This window comes from Macaca fascicularis, chromosome 16 (genome assembly GCF_037993035.2).
Source record: "Macaca fascicularis isolate 582-1 chromosome 16, T2T-MFA8v1.1".
NCBI classification, from domain to species: Eukaryota; Metazoa; Chordata; class Mammalia; order Primates; family Cercopithecidae; genus Macaca; species Macaca fascicularis.
Window position 1 is genome coordinate 46205734 of NC_088390.1, and position 23971 is coordinate 46229704.

The following is a 23971-nucleotide window of genomic DNA, read 5'->3' on the forward strand; positions in this document are numbered from 1 at the left end:
GGCAATTTCTTAAAATAAGACAACAATGAAATTTGCTCTATCATGTGACTCTTCCTTTCACAATAGATTTCTCTGTAGCGTAAGATGCTCTTTGATAGCATTTTACCCATCATAAAACTTCTTTCAAAATTGGAGTCAAGCCTCTCAAATTCTGCTGCTGCTTCATGAACTAAGTTTATTTAATATTCTAACTCCTTTGTTGTCATTTCAACAATGTTCATAGCATCTTTACTAAGAATAGTTCCTGTCTCAAGAAACCACTTTCTTTGCTCATCCATAAAATGCAACTCCTCATCTGTTTAAGTTTCCTCATGAGATTGCAGCAATTTACTCATGTCTTTAGGCTCCACTTCTAATTTAGTTCTCTTATTATTTCCACCACAGCTACAGTTACTTCCTCCACTGAACTCTTAACTCCCTCAGAGTCATCCAATGAGGGATGGAATCAATGACTTCCAAACTCCTGCTGGTGTTGATATTCTGACCTCCTCCCATGAATCATGAATGTTCTTAATGGCATCTATAACGGTGAATCCTTTCCAGAAGGTTTTTAATAGACTTTGTCCAGATCCATCAGTGGAATCGCTATCTATAGCAGTTACAGCCTTGTGAAATGCGAGACTTGGAAGTAGAAATTACTCCTTTATTCATTGGCTGCAGAATGGATGTTTTGTTAGCAAGCATGAAAACAACATTAATCTCCTTGTACATCTCCATAGAGTTCTTGAGTGCCACATATATGGTTAATGAGCAGTAATATTTTGAAAGGAATTGATTTTTCTGAGGAGTGGATCTCAATAATGGACTTAAAACGTTCAGTAAACCGTGCTGTAAACAGATATGCTGTCATGAAGACTTCGTTGTTCCATCTATAGAGCACAGGCAGAGTAGATTTAGTATAATTCTTAAGGGCTCTAGGATTTTTAAAATGTTAAATGAGCATTGGCTTCAACTTAAAGTCACCAGTTGCATTAGCCCATCACAAGAGAGTCAGCCTGTTCTCTGAAGCTTTGAGGTCAGGCATTGACTTCTCCTCTCTAGCTATGAATGTCCTAGGTGGCATCTTCTTTCAACAGAAGGCTGATTCTTCTACACTGAAAATCTGTTGTTTTGCATAGCCACTTTCATCAATTATCTTGTCCAGATCTTCTGGATAACTTGCCGTAGCTTCCATCAGCACCTGCTGCATTACCTTGCACTTTTAAGTTATGGAGATGGCTTCTTTCCTTAAACCTCATGAAACAACCTCTGCTAGCTTCATCTGCAGCCTCCTCACCTCTCTCAGCTTTCACAGAATTGAAGAGAGGTAGGGCCTTGCTCTGAATTAAGTTTTGGCTTAAGAGAATGTTATGGACAGTTTAATCTTCTTTCCAGACCACTAAACGTTTCTCTATACCAGTAATAAGGCTGTTTGCTTATTATTTGTACATTTGCTAAAGTAACACTTTCAATTCCCTTGAAGAACTTTCCCCTTGCATTCACAGTATGGCTAATTGGTTGGTGCAAGAGGCCTAGCTTTTGTCTTGTCTCAGTTTTCAATATGCCTTGCTCACTAAGCTTAATCATGTCTCATCTTTGATTTAAAGTAGGAAGCATGCAATACTTCCTTTCACTTGAACACTTAGGGGCCACTGTAGGGTTATTAATTGGCCTAATTTCAGTATTGTTGTCTCTCAGGGAATGGAGAGTCCCGAGGACAGAGAAATGGGGGAAGGGTGGTCAGTGGAGCAGTTAGCATACATATGTCACTTATCAATTAAGTTCGCTCTCTTATGTGGGTACAGTATGAGGCGCCCCAAAACAATTACAATAGTAACATCAAAGATCACTTATCACAGATCACTCTAACAGATATAATAATAATGAAAAGGTTTGAAATATTGTGAGAATTAACCAAAATGTGACACAGAAACAAGTGACCACATGCTGTTGGAAAAATGGTGCCGACAGACTTGCACAATGCAGGGTTACCACAAACCTTCAATTTGTAAAAAAGCACTATAAAGCAAAGCTCAATAAAATGAGGGATCCCTGCAATTAACTTTATACAAAACCAATGACTCCTGTAATAATAAAACTTAAAGTTTTGATGGCCTACCTGTAGATCTTTCACATTTGGAAAAGGAATTCCTATTGTTATGACAGCACGGGCATTGTCATCTGAGAAATCCAGACCCTCACTCACTTTACCACGACAAACTGCTACCAGGAGAGCGCCATCTTAAACAACAGAAAAAAGCATATCCAAAATTATCAGAAATTGCTTATTCTTGGCATTTTGAAAATACCTGATATATAATTATAGTAATTATAAAATAGTAATTATAGTAGCAAATTTAAAATAATCAAAATAAAACACTATTATGAGATAAAGTTTTAACAGTTCAATGTCTTTAAGTAAATAAGGGAAACAAAATTACATTTATATGCAAAAGGGTAGCAAACCAATTTACAAACTGTGCATCTTCCAGATAACTTATACAATAAAAACATGTCAGAATAGCAACTTGCATATGAACCATGTGATTATAAACAGGTTTATTTCATAAAAATTGAAGTTGCATTATTACCTTTACACCTGAAAGTAAAATTCTCAGAATAACTGAAATAATTTTAATTGATAATACATATCATATGGAATCAATATATTTAAAAGTATTTAAAACAGAGAACACCATAAAAAGATACTGACATGCTATATTACCTCTTTCTTGCATTGTTCATAAACTATTACTATCCCTTCACATCAAACTTTTTTATTTTATTTTATTTTTTTATTTTTATTTTTTGTGAGACAGGGTCTTACTCTGTCAGCCAGGCTGGAGTGCAGTGGCACAATCACAGCTCACTGCAGCCTTGACCTCTTAGGCTCAGGTGATCCTCCCACCTCAGCCTCCCAAGTAGTTAGACCTATAGGCACATGCACCACAAGCTGCTAATATTTGTATTTGTTGTAGAGACAAGATTTTACCATGTTGCCCAGGCCGGTCTGAAACTCCTGGGCTCAAGTGATCTGCCCGTCTCAGCCTCCCAAAGTGCTAGGATTACAGGCAAGAGTCACCACGCCTGGCCTCACATCAAACTCTTCATGGATATGCTCTAACTTGGAATTAAGTTTTCAGTTATGTTTTGAAAATTCAAGTTTATCTTATGTAATAGAATATAAGCACCAAGTGTACTAATTGCATCAAAATATAGGTCTCATTTGGCTAGTAAGGAATATATTTATATATATCCTGTCTTTTTGCACAAAATATTTCAGGTAGTGCACTGAAGCCTGTGAGATGATGGCATCATTTTTCTTAAAGTTGAATCAGCATACCCAAGTGAAAATATTCACAGGAGAACAAGTACAATTAAAAGAATTTCTTTACCCAGTTTATTTTCTTTTCACTCAGGATTATAATTTTTCTCTTAAGTGTAATTCATTTAAAAATACAAAATTATAATTGTACCTTCTTACTTTGTAATAAAAAATATTTTTTCACCAACCATGAAATAATTTCCAGTTACCTTTCTCTCCTTTGTATTTGATTGCATCATAGTACACCTGCAGTAATTCATCAAAATTTGTCTTTTCTCCTCCCTGTGGTTCTACAATGACTGTCTTCACCAACTCCAGATTATGCCATAAACCAGTAGAGAGCCAACGTTCTTTTAATTTTTCTAGTAACTAAAGAGAGGAAAGAAAAAAATTATTTTTTGTGTGTCTAGCTAAACAAACTTTCCTCCATTTGTTTAAGCCAATGTGACTACAATGTGACTACAGCAAGTATATTAATCTCTCTGTGTCTTTTCTCATCTATAAAATGAAGAAAACAATATATCTCATAGAGTGTTTATGGGGTTAAATTTATTAACAGATTTAGAGAGATCTGAATGGTGTTGGCACATAGTTTGCTGCTGCTGTTACAATTACCACCAACTTTGCTGCTGCTGCTGCTGCTACTACTACTACTATTATCTTGGCAATTTCTACCACTACTGCTGCCACTACTACTACTGCTACTATTACTACTATTATTATCTTGGCAATTTCTACCACTACTACTGCCACTACTACTACTGCTACTATTACTACTATTATTATCTTGGCAATTTCTACCACTACTACTGCCACTACTACTACTGCTACTACTACTACTACTATTATCTTGGCAATTTCTACCACTACTACTGCCACTACTACTACTGCTACTACTGCTACTACTATTATCTTGGCAATTTCTACCACTACTACTACTGCTACTACTACTACTACTACTATTATCTCAGCAATTTCTACCACCACTACCACTACTACCACTACTATCTTGGCAATTTCAAAAGCAAAAGCGAAAAACAAAAAATCTCTGTCAAAGTTAATAAACTTTAAGTTCTCTCTTTAAACCTAAGGTGAAGTTTCTTAATATTCTTAAATAGTCTTCAAATGAAGATGATTTAAGATCACTTTACTAAGTATATAGGCAGATAAGCTCATTATCTGAATATCTGATCATCATTAATAACCTGCATTGAAAAAAGATATAAAGAAAGACTCAGCCAAGAAGTAGAATATATATGGGCACAAATGGAATATTTACAGCCATAGGTTAGATTACGAAAGGACGTTCCACAAATTTTAAGCAATCCTTATCATATTGATCACATATTTAAACAATTATGCCATGGTAGATTAAAAGTCAATAATATAAAGTCATGGTAGATTAAAAGTCAAGCCCAAAACAAAAATTCATCTTGATTGATTGATTTTAGAGACAGGGTTTCTGTCACCCAGGCTGGAGTGCAGTGGCAAGATCATAGCTCAGTGCAGCCTCGAACTCCTAGGCTCAGGCAATCCCTCCACCTTAGCCTCCTGAGTAGCTGGGACTACATGTGCATGCCACTACACCCAGCTAATTTTTATATTTTTTGTAGAGACGAGATCGTGCTTTGATGAACAGGCTAGTCTCAAACTTCAGGTCTCAAGGGATCCTCCAGACTCAGCCTTCCAAAGTGCTGAAATTACAGGTGTGAACCAATACACATGGCTGTAAAACTCATATTTTTAAAAACCATATGAGTTAAATAGAAAAACACAGTAGAATTCATGAAATCTTTAGTTATGAATAAGTAAAGCACTCACAATTCGAAACATGTGGCATACAGCAATGGCAATACTTGGAAATACATTTATAGCTTTAAATATATTTATTTTTAAAATGTCAACATAAAAGAATCAACTATTCTTTCCAAGAAGCTAGAAAATGAAACATAGCAAATGCAAAGAAAGAATAAAGCTGAATAAATGAAAAAGACAAAAGCTAATATTAGAGATTATTACTTAAATTGAACTGTTTTATCTGCTTGTTATATACTATGAGTTCTACACAATTTGGACGAGTCATTATAAGAAACCACCCAAAATTCTCTGGAAAACAGCAACTGATCAGTTTTTATAAGATAATTTATTTCCTCAATTTTACCTTTATTTTTAGAAATAAACTTCTTAATAAGACTATAAAACAAAACATTAGTAAAATAGTTAATTTCTGCACAATATGCTTTAGTTAAACAGGAAGAACTACTTTAATTCTATAAACACAGCTAAGAAGTTATTACATTAATTTTTATTCTCCAGAAAAAGACATCAAGGGAGGAAAAGAGGAACAAAAAAGCTATAGTTAGACAGAAAACAATTATTGAAATGACAATAGTAAGTCTTTCCCTATCAGTCATTACTTTAAGTGTAAATGGATTAAATTTTCTAAGCAAAAGATATAAAGGAGCTGGATAGATAAAAATGCTGTCTGCAAGTGACTCACTTTAAGGATATCCATAGGCTGAAAGTGAAGGGATAGAAAAAGATATTACTTATAAATGGTAACCAAAAGACAGCAGGGGTGGCAATTCTAGGATACTAAATAGATTCTAAGTAAAAAATTGTCACAAGAGACAAAAAAAAAAAATAAAAGGACATTATATAATGATAAATGGGTCAATTCACCAGGAATATTTAACAACTATAAATATATACCAACCAACATCAGAACACCCAAATATAGCAAGCAAATACTGATTGTACTGAAGAGAGAAATAAACAGCAATATAAGAATAGTAGGAAAGTTTAATATCTCACCTTCAGTAATGAATAAAACACCCAAAGAGAAAAGCAATAAGGAAACGGAACTTGAACAATACTAGAGACCAGATGGACCTAACAGACATATATAGAACATTTTACCCAACAGCAGCAAAATACATATTCTTCACAACTGTATATGGAACATTCTCTAGGACAGATCATGTGTCAGGTAACAAAGCAAGTCTTAACAAATGTAAGATTAAAATTAATATCAGGTATCTTTTGCAACCATAACAGAATGAAACTAAAATTCAGCATCAGAAAACCAGCAAATTTACAAAAATATTAAAATTAACGCACTTTTGAACAACCAATGAATGGGTCAAAAAAGAAATCAAAAGGAAAGTTATGAAATTATCTTGAGACCAATGGAAAAAAAACACAACATACCAAAAGTAGAGATACACCAAAAGCAGTACTAAGAGGAAAGTTTATAGCAGTAAATGCCAACATTAAAAAACAAAGATCTCAAGTAACCCAATTCTACACTTCAGGAAACTAGAAAAAGAACAAAGTAAACACAAAGTTCACAGAAGGAAAGAAATATTAAGATTAGAGCAGAAATAAAATATGGAACAGAAAAACAAACAAACAATAAAACTAAGAGTTGATTTTTGAAAAGATCAACAGAATTGACAAGTCTTCACCTAGATTGGTTAAGAAAAAAAAGAGAAAATCAGAAATGAAAAAAGAGACACTGATGCCACCAATATAATAAAAGATAACTCTGAAAAATTATATGCCAATAAATTAAATAAACTAGATGAAATGGACAAATTCCTAGTATACAACCTACCGAGACTGAATAATGAAGAAACAGAAAATCTGAACAGATTAGTAAGGAGACTGAATCAGTAACAAAAAGTCTCCCATCAAAGAAAAGCTAAGGACATAAATGGCCTCGATGTCAATTCTACAAAATATTTTTATTTATTTAATTTTTTATTTTCATTTCTTTGCTTTTTTTTTTTTTTTTTTTTTTTGAGAAACAGTCTTGCTCTGTCACCCAGGCTGGAGTATAGTGGTGTGATCATAGCTCACTATAACCTCAAACTCCTGGGCTCAAGCAGTCTTCCTACTTCAGCCTCCCAAGTAGCTAGGACTACAGGCATGAGCCACCATGACCTGGTAGTTTGTTTGTTTTTTTTTTTTTGTAGGTATAGAGTCTCACTATATTGCCCATGTTGGTCTTGAACTCCCGTCCTCAAGTGCTCCTCTTGCCTTGGCCTCCCAAAGTGCTGGGATTACAGGTGTGAGCCACTATGCACAGTCCTCTATGAAACATTTAAAGCTGGGGTCCCCAACCCCCAGGCCACAGACCGGTACTGGTAGAATCCAGGCTGCACAGCAGGAGGTGAGTGGCAGGTGAGCGAGCATTATCGTCTGAGCTCCGTCTCCTGTCAGATCAGCAGCAGCATTATATTCTCATAGGGGTGCAAACCCCATTGTGAACTGTGCATGCAAGAGATCTAGGTTATATGCTCCTTATGAGAATATAATGCCTGATGATCCGAGGTGGAACAGTTTCATCCCGAAACCATCACCGCCACCCCCAACCCAGGTCTGTGGAAAAGCTATCTTCCACAGAACCAGTCCCTGGTGCTAAGAAGGTTGGGCACCACTGACTTTAAAGACTAACACAAATGTAGATTCATTGTAATTCCTATCAAAATCCCAATGACATTTTTTACAGAAATAGAAAAAAAATACAAAAATTAATATGCAACCACAAATGACTTGGAATCATCAAAACAATCTTGAGAAAGAAGAACAAAGCTAGAGGCATCATGCTTCATGACATTTACATCTTACAAAGCCACCATAATCAAAATAGTAATTGCATTGCCATAAAGACAGACATATAGACCACTGGAAGAGAATAGAGAGCCTGGAAATAAATCCACACATGTATGATCAACTGATCTTCAACAAGGGTGCCAAAAATACATAATGGGGAAAGGACAGTCTGTTCAACAAATAGTTTAGGGCAAACAATATCCACATGCAAAAGAGTAAAACTGGACCTTTATCTTACACAATACACAAAAGTTCACTCAAAATGGATTAAAGACTTAAATGTAAGATTTCAAACTGTTGGCCGGGCACAGTGGCTCATGCCTGTAATCCCAGCACTTTGGGAGGCCAAGGTGAGCAGATCACGAGGTCAGGAGATCGAGACCATCCTGGCTAACATGGTGAAACTCCGTCTCTACTAAAAATACAAAAAATTAGTTGGATGTGGTGGCACGCGCCTGTAGTCCCAGCTACTCGGGAGGCTGAGGCAAGAGAATCACTTGAACCTGGGAGGCGGAGGTTGCAGTGAGCCAAGATTGCACCACTGCGCTCTAGCTTGGCGACAGAGCAAGACTCTGTCTATATAAAAAAAAAAACTCTTAGAAAAAAATACAGGAGAAAATTTTTGTAACACTAGATTTAACAATGATTTGATGGGTATGACATAAAAGCACAGGCAACGAGAGTAAAACATATGATTGGGATCACAACAAACTAAAAGGTTTCTGCACAGTAAAAGGAAAAAAAAGAGTAGAAAGGTAACCTAAATGATGAGAAAAAATATCTGCAAACCATATATCTGATAAGGGATTAATATCCAAAATATATTAAGAAACTCAATATTTTAAAAAAATTGAAAAACAGGCAAAGGACATGAATAAACAGTTCTCCAAAGAAGACATACAAACTGTTACCAGGTATATGGAAAGATGCTCAACATCAGTAATTATCAGGGAAATGCAAATCAAAACCACAATGAGATATTAGTTCACAACTTTTAGGAAGGCCATTATTTAAAAAAATAAATAAATAACTGTTAGTGAAGATGTTGTGATATTGGAATCCTTGTGTATTGCTGGTGGGAATATAAAACAGCGTAGCCACTGTGGAAAACAGAAGAGGAAATAAGAATCAAAATAAAACAGTATATATAAAAATGTTTTATGGGTTTCAATATACAAGTCTTTTACCTCCTTAAGTTTTATTTCTAAGTATTTTATTTGTTTTGGTACTACTGCAAATGGAAATGTTTTCCTAATTTCCTTTTCAGACAGTTTGTTGTTAGTGTATAGAAATACAACTGATTTTTGTATGTTAATTTTGCATATTGCAACTTTACTCAATTTATTAGTCCTAACAGTTTTTTAAAAATAAGATCTTCAGGAAAGATCATGTCTGTAAACAAAGACAATTTTACTTTTTGCTTTTCCATTTGAATGACTTTTATTCCTTTTTCTTGCCTAATTGCTCTGGCTAGGAATTCTAGTACTATGTTATACAGAAGTGGCAAGAGTGGGCATCCTTGCCCTGTTTCTGATCTTAGAGGAAAACCTTTCAGTTTGCACCACTGAGTATGCTATGAGCTTCTTACATATGACCTTTATTATAATCAGGTAATTTCCTTCTATTCCTACCTTGTTGAGAATTTGTATCATGAAAGTGTGTTGCATTTTGTCAAATGCTTTTCTGTATTATTGAAACAATGCATGAAGGTTCTTTTCAGCAGATGGTGTTGAGAAAACTGGATCACTACATGTAAAAAGAATGAAGTAACACCTTGCCTACATAATAAACAAAAATTAACTCAACATTGGTCAAAGACATTACTGTAAGAGCTAAAAAATATAAAACTCTAAAAGAAAAAAAATGGAAGGCTTTATGACCTTGGATTTGGCAATGATTTGTTGGCTATGACACCAAAAGCATAAGTAACAGAAAAATACAGATAAACTTGGATTTCATAAAAATTATAAAACTTTTTTGGATACTGTCAAGAAAGTTAAATGATAATACACAGAATGCAAAGCATATGGCTGATAAAAGATTAATATGCAGAAGATATAAAGAACTCCTACAACTGAACAACAAAAAAACCAAACAGATTCAAATATAGGCAAAGGGCTTTAATAGACATTTCTTGAAAGATTAAAAAAAAAAAAATGGCCCAAAAGGACATGAAAAGATGCTCAACATCCTTAGTCATTAGGAAACTGCAAGTCAAAACCACAATGAAGTCCCACTTCACACCCAATAGTATAACTACTGTCCAAACAAGAAAAGTAAGTGTTGCAAGGACATGCAGAAACTGTAACCGTCACACATTGCTGGTGGCAAATGTAAAATGGTACAACTGCTGTGGAAAACAGTCTGGCAGTTCCTCAAAAGTTCATAAGCATAAAATTACCATATGATCCAGCAATTCCACTCCTAAGTATATAACCTCAAATATCTGAAAGTACTAGGATCCAAACAAATAGTTGTATGTTGATGTTTATAGAAGCATCATTCCCAATAACCAAATAGTGGAAACAACTCAAGTGTCAATCAACAGATAAACAAAATATATGACCTACATGCAATGGAAAATTATTCAACTATAAAAGGAATGAAATTCTGACAAATGCTTGAATATGGATAAACCTGAAAATGTTGTGGTAAGTGAAAAAAGCCACTGTAGTTTTGTACACAAAGTACAAATATTATATGATTCCACTTATATGAGGTACCTAGAATAGACAAATTCTTAGAGATGGGAAGTAGAACAGAGGTTACCAGGGCCTGAGGGAAGGGGCTAAACAGAAGTCATTGTTCCATCAGTACAGTTTCTGACTGGGATGATTAAAAAGTTTTAGAAAGGGATACTGGTGATAGTTGCACAACATCATGAATGTACTCAATGGCACTAAATTGTACACTTAAAAATGCTTAAAAGGTAAATTTTAGCGGTTGGGCGCGGTGGCTCACGCCTGTAATCCCAGCACTTTGGGAGGCCGAGGTGGGTGGATCATGAGGTCAGGAGATGGAGACCATCCTGGCTAACACAGTGAAACCCCATCTCTATAAAAATACAAAAAATTAGCCAGGCATGGTGGCGGGCTCCTGTAGTCCCAGCTACTCGGGAGGCTGAGGCAGGAGAATGGTGTGAACCCGGGAGGCAGAGCTTGCAGTGAGCCAAGATCGTGCCACTGCACTCTAGCCTGGGTGACGAGCGAGACTCCGTCTCAAAAAAAGAAAAACAAGGTAAATTTTATGTGCATTTTACCACAATTTCAAAAATTGAAAAGAACACACAAATGAATACTATGTAGTAATATAAATAAATGAACTGGTTTCTCACATATTAACAAGGATGAATCTCAAACTTTTAGGTGTTGAGTAAAAAATGCAAATACAGATAGATAACAAATATGATTTCATTTATATAAAGTTCAAGAACAATATGTTCTTTGAGAAAATATATATATATAACTTTTAAAAACTCACAAAACTAATACCTTTAGCTTTCGGGGGGTTACAACTGGGAAGGAACAAATGAAGGAATTTTTTTTTTTTTTGAGACGGAGTCTCACTCTGTCACTCAGGCTGGAGTGCAGTGGGACAATCTCGGCTCACTGAAATCTCCGCCTCCTGAGTTCAAGCAATTCTCCTGTCTCAGCCTCCCGAGTAGCTGGGACTACAGGCGGACACCACCACATCTGGCTAATTTTTGTATTTTTAGTAGAGACAGGGTTTCGCCATATTGGTCAGGCTGGTCTTGAACTCCTGACCTCAGGTGATCCACCCCTCAGCCTCCCAAAGTGTTGGGATCACAGGCGTGACCCATTGCACCTGGCCAGACGGAGGCTTCTAATGTAGAAATAATGTTCTATTTCTTAAGCTGGGTGATGGATACTCAGATCTCCATTTTATTATTATTTAAAATGTACATATTAGTTTTGTAGACTTATATACACACATATTTCACAAATACAAAATATAAAAATTAATCAACATTAGTCTGATTATTAATATGATGAGTTACAGGAGGGGTTATAACATATACATTTAGGCTACTAATATACTAATCCAGAGATGGCGGTAGGTTGAATTAGAATAAGTTAAGAAAAAATATGCAAACCTTGAGAATAAGATAAAAAAGAAACGGTACAAACTTTCCATTTCAAATGGAGGCAAAAGCCCACTAGAAGATTATCTAGGGAAATACACTTCGTTGAACTCACTGTTCACTATTAATTAAGGTTCCAGACTTAGCAAAATTATATTTCAACTTAGATATTTTTGTCTAATACAAATACAAATCATTTCTGTCCAGGAGAAAAGATAACCCCAAAGGTTACTATTTATTGCCCTCTGGTACATCAACCAGTTTTCTTTTAGTCTGTTCCTTTATTAAATTGCCTACAAGTACATAAATCCTTAAACGCTCTCTGAATTGGCCAAATCCATACTTTTTCTTCATTAATCAGTGATTTTAATAAAATCTGTGGTAGGTGTTAACTTTATATGTGCGCCATGACTTTATCTTTTTGAAAATTAACTGTAGAGAAAGAAAAGTCAGCAGGTTATAAAAATATTTAAAATTAAAATGAATAAGGTATAGTGTTAGATGGGACATGACAGGGAAGGGAGAAAAAGGTTCACAGGTGCTCTGTAGGTATATGATTAGCCCAAATATGATTTCAGTACCTGCTATGTTTTGAACATTTGTCCTCTCCAAAATGTTGAAATTTAATCTCTAATGTGGCAGCATTGAGAGGTGGGGGATTTTAAGAGGTGACAGGGTAACAAGAGTGCTGCCCTCATGAATGGATTTGTCCAGTCATGTATTAATGGTTTATCACAGGAGAAGGACTAATGGCTTTATACAAAAAGGAATAGAGACTCAAGCTTGTACACTCAGCCTCCTTGCCCTGTGATACTCTGAGCTACCCTGGGACTCAGCAGAGAGTTCCCACCGGCAAGAAGGCCCACACCAGATGCAGCCTCTCGGCCTTACACTTCTCAGCCTTCGTAACTGGAAGAAATAAATTCGTTTTAAAAAATAAATCACCTAGTTTGAGGTAGGGTAGTCTGTTACAAGCAACAGAAAATGAACTAAGACAGTACCATTCACTCATACAGGCAACACTGGAAAAGGACCAAGACTGGAAGGAAAGATTAAGTTTGTTGCCTTTAAGATATTCAAATGGAAATATTGATATGGCAGTTGGATATATGGGCATAGTACTTAAGGTAGAAGTCAGAATTGAATTATATATTAGGAAAGCATGACAAAAGATAAAACTAAAAAACAATGCATAGAGATGAGATTGCCTAGTGGGAGAGTACAGATTAAAAAAGGGGGACCAGCAAGAAAACCTTATTTCCTCTTTTTTTCTTTTTAGAGATGAGATCTCACTCTGTTGCTCAGGCTGAAGTGCAGTGGTATGACCACAGCTCATTGTAGGCTCACATTCCTGGGCTCAAGCGATCCTCCCACCTCAGCCTCCCAAGTAGCTGGGACTATAGGTATGCGCTGCCATGTCTGGCTTTTTAAAAAAACAAACAAACAAACAAACAAAAACCAGGCAAGGTCTTGCTGTGTTGCCAAGGGTGGTCTCGAAGTCCTGGGCTCAAGCAATCCTCCACCTTGGCTTCCCAAAGGGATTATATGCATAAGCCACCACACCCAGCCCCTCATCTCTATTACTGCTCATCCAATTCATCAGCAAATCCTGCCAGCACTACTTTTAAATTTATCTAGACTCTAAACATTTCTCACTATCTTTACTGCTACCACAGTGGTCCAAGCCATCACCATCTATCATCTAGATTATTAGAGCAGACACCTTAACAGTCACCTTGCTTCAGCCTATGCTCTCTACAGTCCATTTTTCATACAGCAGCCAACATAATCCTTTTAAAACTAAGTTGAAAGCCTCCAATGGCTTCCTATTGCATTTCAAACAAAATCTAAATGCTTACTGTGGTGTGATTTTACCCAGCTATTTCTTTGACCTTATCTCCTTCAATTCCCCATACTTCAGTCCTGCTCTGCTACCCTGGCTTCCTTTTGCTCAAACTAGGTACTCTCCTATCTCAAGATTCCTACTATCTGAACATTATTCCCCCCAAATCAGAGTGGTTTGCTTCCTCTCTTCCTTTACACTTTTACTCACTGTCACCTTCTCGGACAGACCTTCCGAAACCATCCAATTAAGTTCTAAATGATCATCCTCCAAACTCCCCAAAAAAACCTCCAACCCCAGGATCCTCTTTTCCCCCTTTCCTTGCTTTAGTTTTCTACATAGCACTTATCACCAACTATATTAGTCCCCTCAGGCTACCACACAAAAATATCAGACTGAGAGGCTTAAACAACAGAAATTTATTTCTTAAAATTGTTAGTTTAAGCCACAGACTGAGTGGCTTAAACAAGAGAAATTTATTTCTTACTTCTTGGCTATGAAGTCCAAGATCAAGGTGCCTGTTAACTTGATATCTGATGAGGGCTCTCTTCCTGGCTTGCAGACAGCCACCTTCTCTCTGTGTCCTCACATGGCCTTTCCTCTCTATTCAGAGAGGGACAGGGAGAGACAGCAATGGAGTTTTCTGGTGTCTCTTCTTACAAGAACACTAATCCTATCAGATAAGGCCCCCACCCTTACAACCTCATTTAACCTTGATTACTTCCTTAGAGGCCCCATCTCCAAATAAAGCCACACTGGGGGTTAGGGCTTCAACATAAAAAATGTGGTGGGATACAAACATTCAGTCCATAATATCATCTAACATATTAGTAGCCTTCTGTGTCTCTCATTTATTTTCTGTCTCTCACCCTGGAATACAAAAGGACAATGATTTTTGTCTGTTTTACTTACTGCTGATTGCCCAGTATATAGAACAGTACCTTACATATAGAAAGTGGTCAGTAAATACTCGTTGAATGAATTTTATAAATGAATGGAAAATGAAGGTCCAAAACAATGGCACATCAGAGAGTACCTTACATATAGAAAGTGGTCAGTAAATACTCGTCGAATGAATTTTATAAATGAATGAAAAACGAAGGTCCAAAACAATGGAAGGTCAGGGAGGAGAGTAGGGAGGGGTAAAACATAACTGTAAAACCAGGTGCCAAGGTCCTTAATAAAAGAAGAGTTGGCTGAGTGCAGTGGCTCACACCTGAAATCCCAGCACTTTGAGAGACTGAGGCTGGAGGATCACTTGAGCCCAGGAGTTTGAGACCAGCCTGGGCAACTTGGCAAAACCCTGTCTCTACAAAAAATACAAAAATTAGCTAGGTGTGGTGGTATGTGCCTGTGATCCCAGTTACGTGGGAGGCTGAGATGGGAGGACTGCTTCAGTCCTGGAGGTTGAGGCTACACTGAGCTATGATCATGCCACCATACTCCAGCCTGGGCGATAGAGTAAGACCCTATCTGAAAAAGTAAATAAAAATAACATAAAATATTAAAAATAAGAGTATCCAGATGCTTTGTAAGATGGCAAAGATGAAGGGGAAAGACTAGTTTTTTCTAGCTGAGACTTTGTTCACTCATTCCTTCCTCCCTTCCTTTCTTCTCCCCTCCCTTCCAGAAGAAAACAGACAGGTAAAGATTTAGAAAGAACAATGGAGAGTAAATAGAATACTAAGTCTGAAATACTACAAGTTATGAGAGGAAAGGACGGTCACAATTTGGAAGGTCTGACGAAGTAGTATGTCCTCTGTGTCTATCCAGATTTTAGTTCAGGCAAAGAGCTATGAGGAACACTTCATAAAAGGGAGAATTTGGTGACTATGACACATTTCCACAGAACACAATGTGTTTATTTTAATTTCTTCAGTGGAGTTTTTTTTTAAGTACCTTAAAACCTTTTGTTAAGGATAACACAGGGGCTACATGCAAATTTGGAGTACAATTCTATAGCAAAAACATACTCTTATTTTAGCGAAAATGGCCTACAGCAAATTTTCAGTTTCAGATAACAAAATATTTAGGTCTACAGCTTTTATATTCTCATTGCAGGTGACATTCGAATTACACATTTAGACAGCTTAACTATTTTCGTCTTGCCAGAGAAATCACATAAATAACCAAACACAAAAATAACTCAACTGTTAAATTCTCTTAGGTATCCTAACTAGGCACCTAAAAATCAAATTAAAGGAAAGTACAATGACACAGAGCTGTCTCTCAGGTCTTTTGGCTTACATATATAAAAAATGTGAGGTATCTTTGTTGTAAATATCTTAATAGCTCATAAAGGGTAACTACTATTCATATAGGGAGACCAGTCAACATATAGTGATAGAGATGATTTAATTTACCAATTGGTGTTCACATCACTTCAATTTGTTAACCTCATAGGCAATTTTTTTAAAAGTCAGATCTCACAAACTAAAAGACACTTTGGAATGTCCATGTCTTATCTGGATATTGTCATTTTATTTTGTCAAACTTCTTTAAAACTAGTATTTCACTAGGGAGGCAATAAGTTCGAATGCAACCTAGTGGGGAAATCCTGCATTTGCTCAACGTCCATAGCTCTTACACAGTTCCAGATGTTCAGTACATTAATAATACACTAACTCAAAGCCTCTTTTTGAAACTTTAGAAAGTGCAAATTGCATTAAGACCTCTTTGCCCTCATTAATGGTATTGTTACAATCCCAGTCCTCTGGAAAATGTTTTTTGGCATGTGTTTAACTTTATAATATTGCCATTTACTCACTTTAATAGCCAGTACTCAAGTCTTAATGCTTTTAATAGGCCTGCCTAAACAGACTACCATCTTTTGTAATCTTATTCACATAATTTATTTCATAAGTAGAACCTGGTATATTTTTCCATCTAAAGATGAGTCTTCATTATTCATTTCATGAGGTATTCATATGTTTTAAATGTTTACTTTCTTTTATTCAGTTGACATGTACCCATAGGTGGCATATGTTAGAAATAAAAGAAGAGTTCCTTTTAAACACTAATAAAAATGAAAAAATAGTAGTTTTTTAAAATAACTTTTTTAGTTAGAGTAAAAATGAGTATCTTTAATTTTTGCTAAATACAAACTGAAAATATAGGAAAACTAAGAATATGAATTCCTGTTGAAACAACTGCCTATTTGGTAATATTTGACTCAGAACCTTCACCTCAAGAGGCTGGGTTATATTTCAGAATCAAACTTTCAATGAACACAGGTGCAGTCAGAGGTGCACTTGGAGGAATATTATAGACAAATACTGCCCTAAAGTGAGAGTAAGACCTCTGTTGGCAATCTAACTGGAAGTGAAGATCCTACAGCCCTCTCTGAAAAGAAACACTCCCTCTCATAAATTAGTTAAAATATTGAGGACTCTGAAAATGTCAGAGCTGCACTACTAGTGCCTTACTGCACTAGTGACACCTCGATTTACAGTTACTTCTTGATATATTCTGACAAAAATATACAATATTTACAATGCAAAAAACTTCAAAAAATGACATTTGTAAAACAACTAATATGTTTACACATGAAAATCTACCTTCCTGAAATCATGTGAAAAGAAAACAATAAAAGCCAGATGTGGTGGCTCACACCTGTCATCCCAGCAGTTTGGGAGGCCAACGCAGACAGATTGCTTGAGCTCAGGATTTCAAGACCAGCCTGGGCAACATGGCTAAACCCCATCTCTACAAAAGAATTAACTGGGCATGGTGGTATGTTCCTGTAGTCCCAGTTACCCAGGAGGCTGAAGTGGGAGGATCACCTGAGCCGGGGAGGTGAAGAGTACAGTGATTGCACCACTACATTCTAGCCTGGGCAACAGAGTGGGACACTGTCTTGAAAAAAGAGAGAAAAAAGAAAAGGAAACAATAAGAACTCAATACTATGTTATGTATGGAACAAATTCTTAACTCTTTGAAACATAAATTCTGAATTACTGTTGTTTCATCAACAGTTATTTCATCAATGTCTAAAGTAACCATTTAGTTAAAATGTACATAATCTGACTTGTTTTGCTTTTTTAGAGTAAAGAACTGTTGACTGAGTTAATATTGGCTACAATCTGAATAAACTTATTCACTCAAATTCAACTATATGTTTCATTCTTTTCCTGAATAAATTAACCATAGGCAAAAAAGGCAACTTGTTTTCTATACTTCTGTAAATGGGCTAATAATTAAACTATAATGAGGTCAGTGCACTTGCACTGTTAAAATCCAGACTGAGGGAAGCAAGTGAAGCAACCACTATATTACCTAAAAGTTACTACTTTCAAGTATTGCCATCTGAATCTGCTGCAAATTTGTTGCTCTAAAACTTGAAAAGAAATGTTTCAGAGAAAGCATCACTTCACAGTCTAGTGAATAAGATCCAAAAGAAAAATATTTAAATTACAATGCAGTGCATAACAAACATAGAAAGGCCTCAAGGCATACCACTACAGGAAACCATCAAATCACAAAGGAAGACAGCAAGAGAAATAAAGAAACAAAGAACCTACAGGAGAACTAGAAAATAATTCACAATGCTGGGTGGGCGTGGTCACTCATGCCTGTAATTCCAGCACTTTGGGAGGCCGGGGCAGAAGGATTGCTTGAGGCCAAAGGATTGCTTGAAGCCAGGAGTTTGAGACCAGTGTGGGCAAAAGCAAGACCCTGTCTCTAAAAAAAAAAAGTTTTAAAAAAAATTTATATGGGTGTGGTGGCATATGCCTGTAGTACCAGCTACTCAGGAGGCTGAGGTTGTAGGATCCCTTCAACCCAGGAGTTCAAGGTTATGGTGGCCTATGATCACACCCCTGCACTCTGGCCTGGGTGACAGAGCAAGACCCTGTCTTAAATAAATAAATAAATGGCAGTAATAACTCCACCTTTCAATAACTACCTTGAATGTAAATCAATTACACTCTAGCAAAAAGACAGAGTCTTAATTGCCAGAGCAATTTAGAAAGAGTAAGAAAAGAAGATCCAACTATATGCTGCCTACAAGAGATTTGCTTTTAGGGATGCACACAGGCTGAAAGTGAGCAGCTGAAAAAAGCTATTCAACAAAATGGAAACCAAAAGACAGCAGGGTTATCTGTACTGACATAAGACAAAATAGACTAAGTCAAATACTGTAAAGAAAAAAACTAAGAAGAACATCATTTAACAAAAAAAAGGTCAATTCATCAAGAGGATATAACAATTGTAAATACATATGCACCTAACATCAAAGTACCTAAATATGTAAAGCAAGTATTAAAGGATCTGAAAAGAGAGATAGATTCTAATACAATAATAGTAGGAGACATCAATACCCCACTTTCAACAATGAACAAATCATCCAGACAGAAAATATATTTAAAAACACTGGACTTGAATAAATTTAGACCAAATGGACCTAACAGGCGTATACAGGCATACCTTGGAGATATTGCAGGTTCAGTTTCAGACCACCACAATAAAGCAAATATCACAATAAAGTGAGTCATACATTTTTGTTACCCAGTACATATAAAAAGTTATGTTTATACTATACTATAGTCTACTATGTATACAAGTGGCATTATGTCTAAAAAATACATACCTTAGTTTTAAAATACTTTATTGCTAAAAAATGCTGACACAGAGACATGAAGTGAGTATATAGTATTAGAAAAATGGTGACAATAGACTTGCTTGACACAGGGTTGCCACAAACCTTTAATTTATGGGAAAAAAAAAAACCCAGAATATTTGCAAAGTGTAATAAAGCAAACACAATAAAATAAGGTATTCCTGTACAGAATATCCCATCCAACAGCAACAGAATACACATTCTTCTCAAATACACATAAAACAGTCTCCAGGATAGATGATATTTTAGGCCATGAAACAAGTTTTAACAAATTTAAGTTTGTTATCATATCAAGTATCTTTGCTGGCCACAATGGTATAAAACTAGAAATGAATAACAGGAAAATTCACAAATATATGGAAATTAAACGACATGTTCCAGCAACTAAAAAACCAAGGGGGCAATGAAGAAATTAAAAGGGAAATTTTAAAAAATATATTGAGACAAACAAAAATGGAAACACAATATACCAAAACTTAGGGGATGCAGCAAAAGCAGTCCTAAGAGGAAAGTTTATAGTAACAAATGCCTACATCAAAAAAGAAGATCCCAAATAAATAACATTACTCCTCAAGGAACTAGAAAAAGAAGAACTAAGCCCAAAATTAACAGAAGGAAAGAAATAATAAAGATCACAGAAGAAATAAATAGAGACTAGGAAAACAACACAAAGATCAACAAAACTATGAATTGGTTTTTGAAAAGATAAATTAAATCAACAAACCTTTAGCTAGATTAACAAGAAAAAAAGAGAATATTCAAATAAAATGAGAAACAAATGAGGAGATATTATAACTGATACCACAGAAATACAAAGGATCAAAGTGACTATTACAAACAATTATATGCCAACAAAACAAACTGGATAACCTGGAAGAAATGGATAAATTCCTAGACACAACCAACCAAGACTGAATCATAAAGAAATAGAAAATCTAAACAGACCAATGAGTTCTTTCCAATCAAAGAAAAGTCCAAGACCAACTGTTGGCTCACTGCTGAATTCTACCTAACAGTTAAAGAACTAATACCAATCTTTCTCAAATGATTTCAAAGAAGTTGAAGAGGAGGATATACTTCTAAATTATTTTTACATGACCAGTATTATCACCCTGATACCAAAGCCAGACAGGACAATACAAGAAAAGAAAACTACAGGCCAGTATCCTTGATAAACAGAAATGCAAAAATCCTCAACAAAATACTAGCAAACCAAATTCAACAACACATTAAAAGAACAAATCAACATAATCAAATGGGATTTATCACTGGGATGGAAAGATGGTTCAACATATGTAAATCAATAAATGTATACAGCACATTAATAGAATGAAGGACAAAAACCATATGATCATCTCATTAGATGTAGAAAAATCATTTGACAAAATTCAACATCCTTTCCTGAGAAAAACTTTTACTAAATTAGGTATAGAAGAAATGTACTGCATATTTGGCCAAAAAAGGCCAAATATGTTAAGCCCACACTTACTATTATATTCAATGGTGAAAAATTGAAAGCCTTACCTCTAAGATCTGGAACAAGACAAGGATGCCCACTTTCACTATGTCCATTTAACATAGTACTGAAGTCCTTGCCAGAAAAATGTAGAAAGAGAAAGAAATAAAAATCACCCAAATAGAAAACAAAAAAGTGAAACTGCCCTTGTTTGCTGAAGACATAATCTTATATATATAGAAACCCTTAAAGACTACACCAAAAAACTGTTAGAATAAATGAATAAATACAGTAAACTTGTAGGATACAAAATCAACACACAAAAAATCAGTAGCATTTCTATATACTAATAACAGACTGTCCAAAAGAGAAATTAAGAGAACTCCTTTTACAATAGCTACCAAAAAGAGAGAGAAAGAAAGAAAGAAATTTAACTGAGGTGAAGAAAGGCTTGTACACTGAAATCTATAAAATGTTGATGAGAGAAATTGTAGAAGATACAAATAAATAGCATGATATTCTATGCTCATAGACTGGAAGAACATTGTTAAAATGTTCACATTACCCAAAGTGACATACTGATTCAATGTAATCTCTATCAAAATTCCAATGTCATTTTTCATAGAAATAGACAAAAGAATCCTAAAGGTCATACTGAGCCACAAGAAGCTCTGAATAGCCATGGCAGTCATGAGTAAAAAGAATAAAGATGGGGGGGAGGGATTGCATTGGGAGTTATACCTGATGTAAATGACGAGTTGATGGGTGCAGCACACCAACATGGCACAAGTATACATATGTAACAAACCTGCACGTTATGCACATGTACCCTACAACTTAAAGTATAATAATAATAAATAAATTAAAAAAAAAAAAAGAATAAAGATGGAGGCATCACATGACCTGATTCCAAACCATACTACAAAGCTATAGTAATTAAAACAGCATGGTATTGGCATAAAAAACAGCCACAGTGACCAATGAAACAAAGAGCACAGAAAGAAACCCATGTATGTGTTCAACTGATTTTCAACAAAGGTGCCAAGTATACACAATGGGAAAAAAAAGACTCTCTAAAAATGGTGCTAAGAAAATTAGATATCCACATGCAGAAGAATGAAAATGGACCTTTATCTCACAATATATAAAAAAATCAACTCAAAATGAACTAAAGACTTAAACCCAAGACCTGAAACTGTAAAACTACTAGAAGAAAACAGAGGGGGAAAACTACATAACATTGGTCTAGGCAACAATTTTTTGGATTTGATCCCAAAAGCACAGACAACAAAAGCAAAAATAGGCCAATGGAATTACAACAAACAGAAAACCATGAACAAACTGGCAACCTACAGATTGGGAGAAAATATTTACAAGCTATATATCCAATAAGGAGTTAATATCCAAAATATATAAGGAACTCAAACAACTCATTAGCAAGAACACAAATAACTCAATTTAAAAATGGGCAAGGGACTTCAATAGACATTTCTAAAAGAAGACATACAAATGACCAACGGATGTATGAAAAAATCACTAATCATTAGGGAAACGCAAATTAAAACCATGATGAAACATTACTTTATGCCTATAACAATGGCTACTGTCAAAAAGATGAAAGATAAAAAATTAACCGGACGTGGTGGCAAGCGCCTGTAGTCCCAGCTACTCGGGAGGCTGAGGCAGGAGAATGGCATGAACCCGGGAGGCGGAGCTTGCAGTGAGCTGAGATCCAGCCACTGCACTCCAGCCTGGGAGACAGAGCGAGACTCCGTCTCAACAAAAAAAAAAAAAAGAGAAAAAAAAAAAAAAAAACTCCTCAGAAATAGTACTTTGTACAAAGGCAGACAACCAATGCACTGGTTTGAGCTCTAACCATTCATTCACCATGTCCTGTAGAGAATGATGTATCTTTTGAAAGACTTTTCAAAAATGCATAATCCTTGAGTTAACTTGATATCTTAAAATCAAAGGCTAGAGATTGGGAGAGCTCACTTCTATAATTTGCATTTGCTGTATATTTGAGAATACATAAAATACAAGAACCCAAATAGATGGGTGAAACTCTTAAAATGTTAAAATCGTAGCTAGAAGTTAGAAACCTGTAAGCCATATTAAAGAGATAAAATAAGTACATTATTTCTCTATGAACATAGATGAAAAAGGATGGAAAAGATACTAGATATTCAAGATACACTATATATACATGAGGTGTCAAATATCCAAGATACATTTAACATATCTGAGGCATATAAAATACTACCCAATATTCATAAAATCTTATTCAGCCACCCATTGGTGACACCCATTCTGGTCCATCTATCCTCTGCCCAAGAAAGGCAAATAAAATACATTGTAGCTCAGCAGGCAAACTGATGGACTACAGCTGTGGCCAAGTGCATTTGCTCTGGCATTACTCTAATAAAGTGTGTCAATTGTGCATCTGTTGTGTCCCCTTGCTTAAACTTCATTTCTAGTCTCTGTAAGCACACCATCAGGAAAGGAGAGCTGATGTGGAACAGAGAAAGACAAGACATAAACATTGTACAGCCCAAGATTTAGGTAGTGTGGTCCTTCCACCCACTTACATTGTATTCATGTGTTAACCTACCCTCAACTTTTTCCCCTTGCCTCCCACTGTGTATTTTAAATATCTTTACTAAACTGTGTGATTCAAGCATCCTAATGTGGTGTCACTTTTTTGTCCCATGACCTCCGGGATAAGTGTATTTGGAGACTACCACTGCATCAAGTTAACGTCCCTCCTGACACCATCGAAATCATCTAAAATCAAAAGGTGCCAATATGAAACTGTCAGCCAAAAAGGAAAATCAATTGGTCGCTACCATGAAGATTAACTAGGTAGATATTGAAGACTGTAACCAAGATGAAACAACTAGAACCTCCAAATTTTTCTAGTCCATATCAAGCTCAAAAATTGCTTTAATATGTAAAATGTACAGTAAATTAATCATAAGTTATATTTAAGTAATTTGCCTGTCATTTCCCAAAAGTGCTTTCTGTGGGGAAAA

General features: G+C 35.7%; 1 protein-coding gene across 4 annotated transcripts in view; it reads right to left on the reverse strand.

The window, feature by feature from the left end:
- Window positions 1-23971, reverse strand: part of BRIP1 (BRCA1 interacting DNA helicase 1) — a 180926-nt gene that overhangs the window by 61685 nt on the left and 95270 nt on the right. For all 4 annotated transcript variants that reach the window (XM_045375116.3, XM_005583892.5, XM_015438383.4 and 1 more), the window contains 2 exons: window positions 3514-3673; window positions 2099-2220 (listed from right to left, as the gene is read on the reverse strand). In XM_045375116.3, the coding sequence (XP_045231051.2) occupies window positions 2099-2220; window positions 3514-3673 (282 nt within the window). The remainder of the gene's footprint in view (window positions 1-2098; window positions 2221-3513; window positions 3674-23971) is intronic.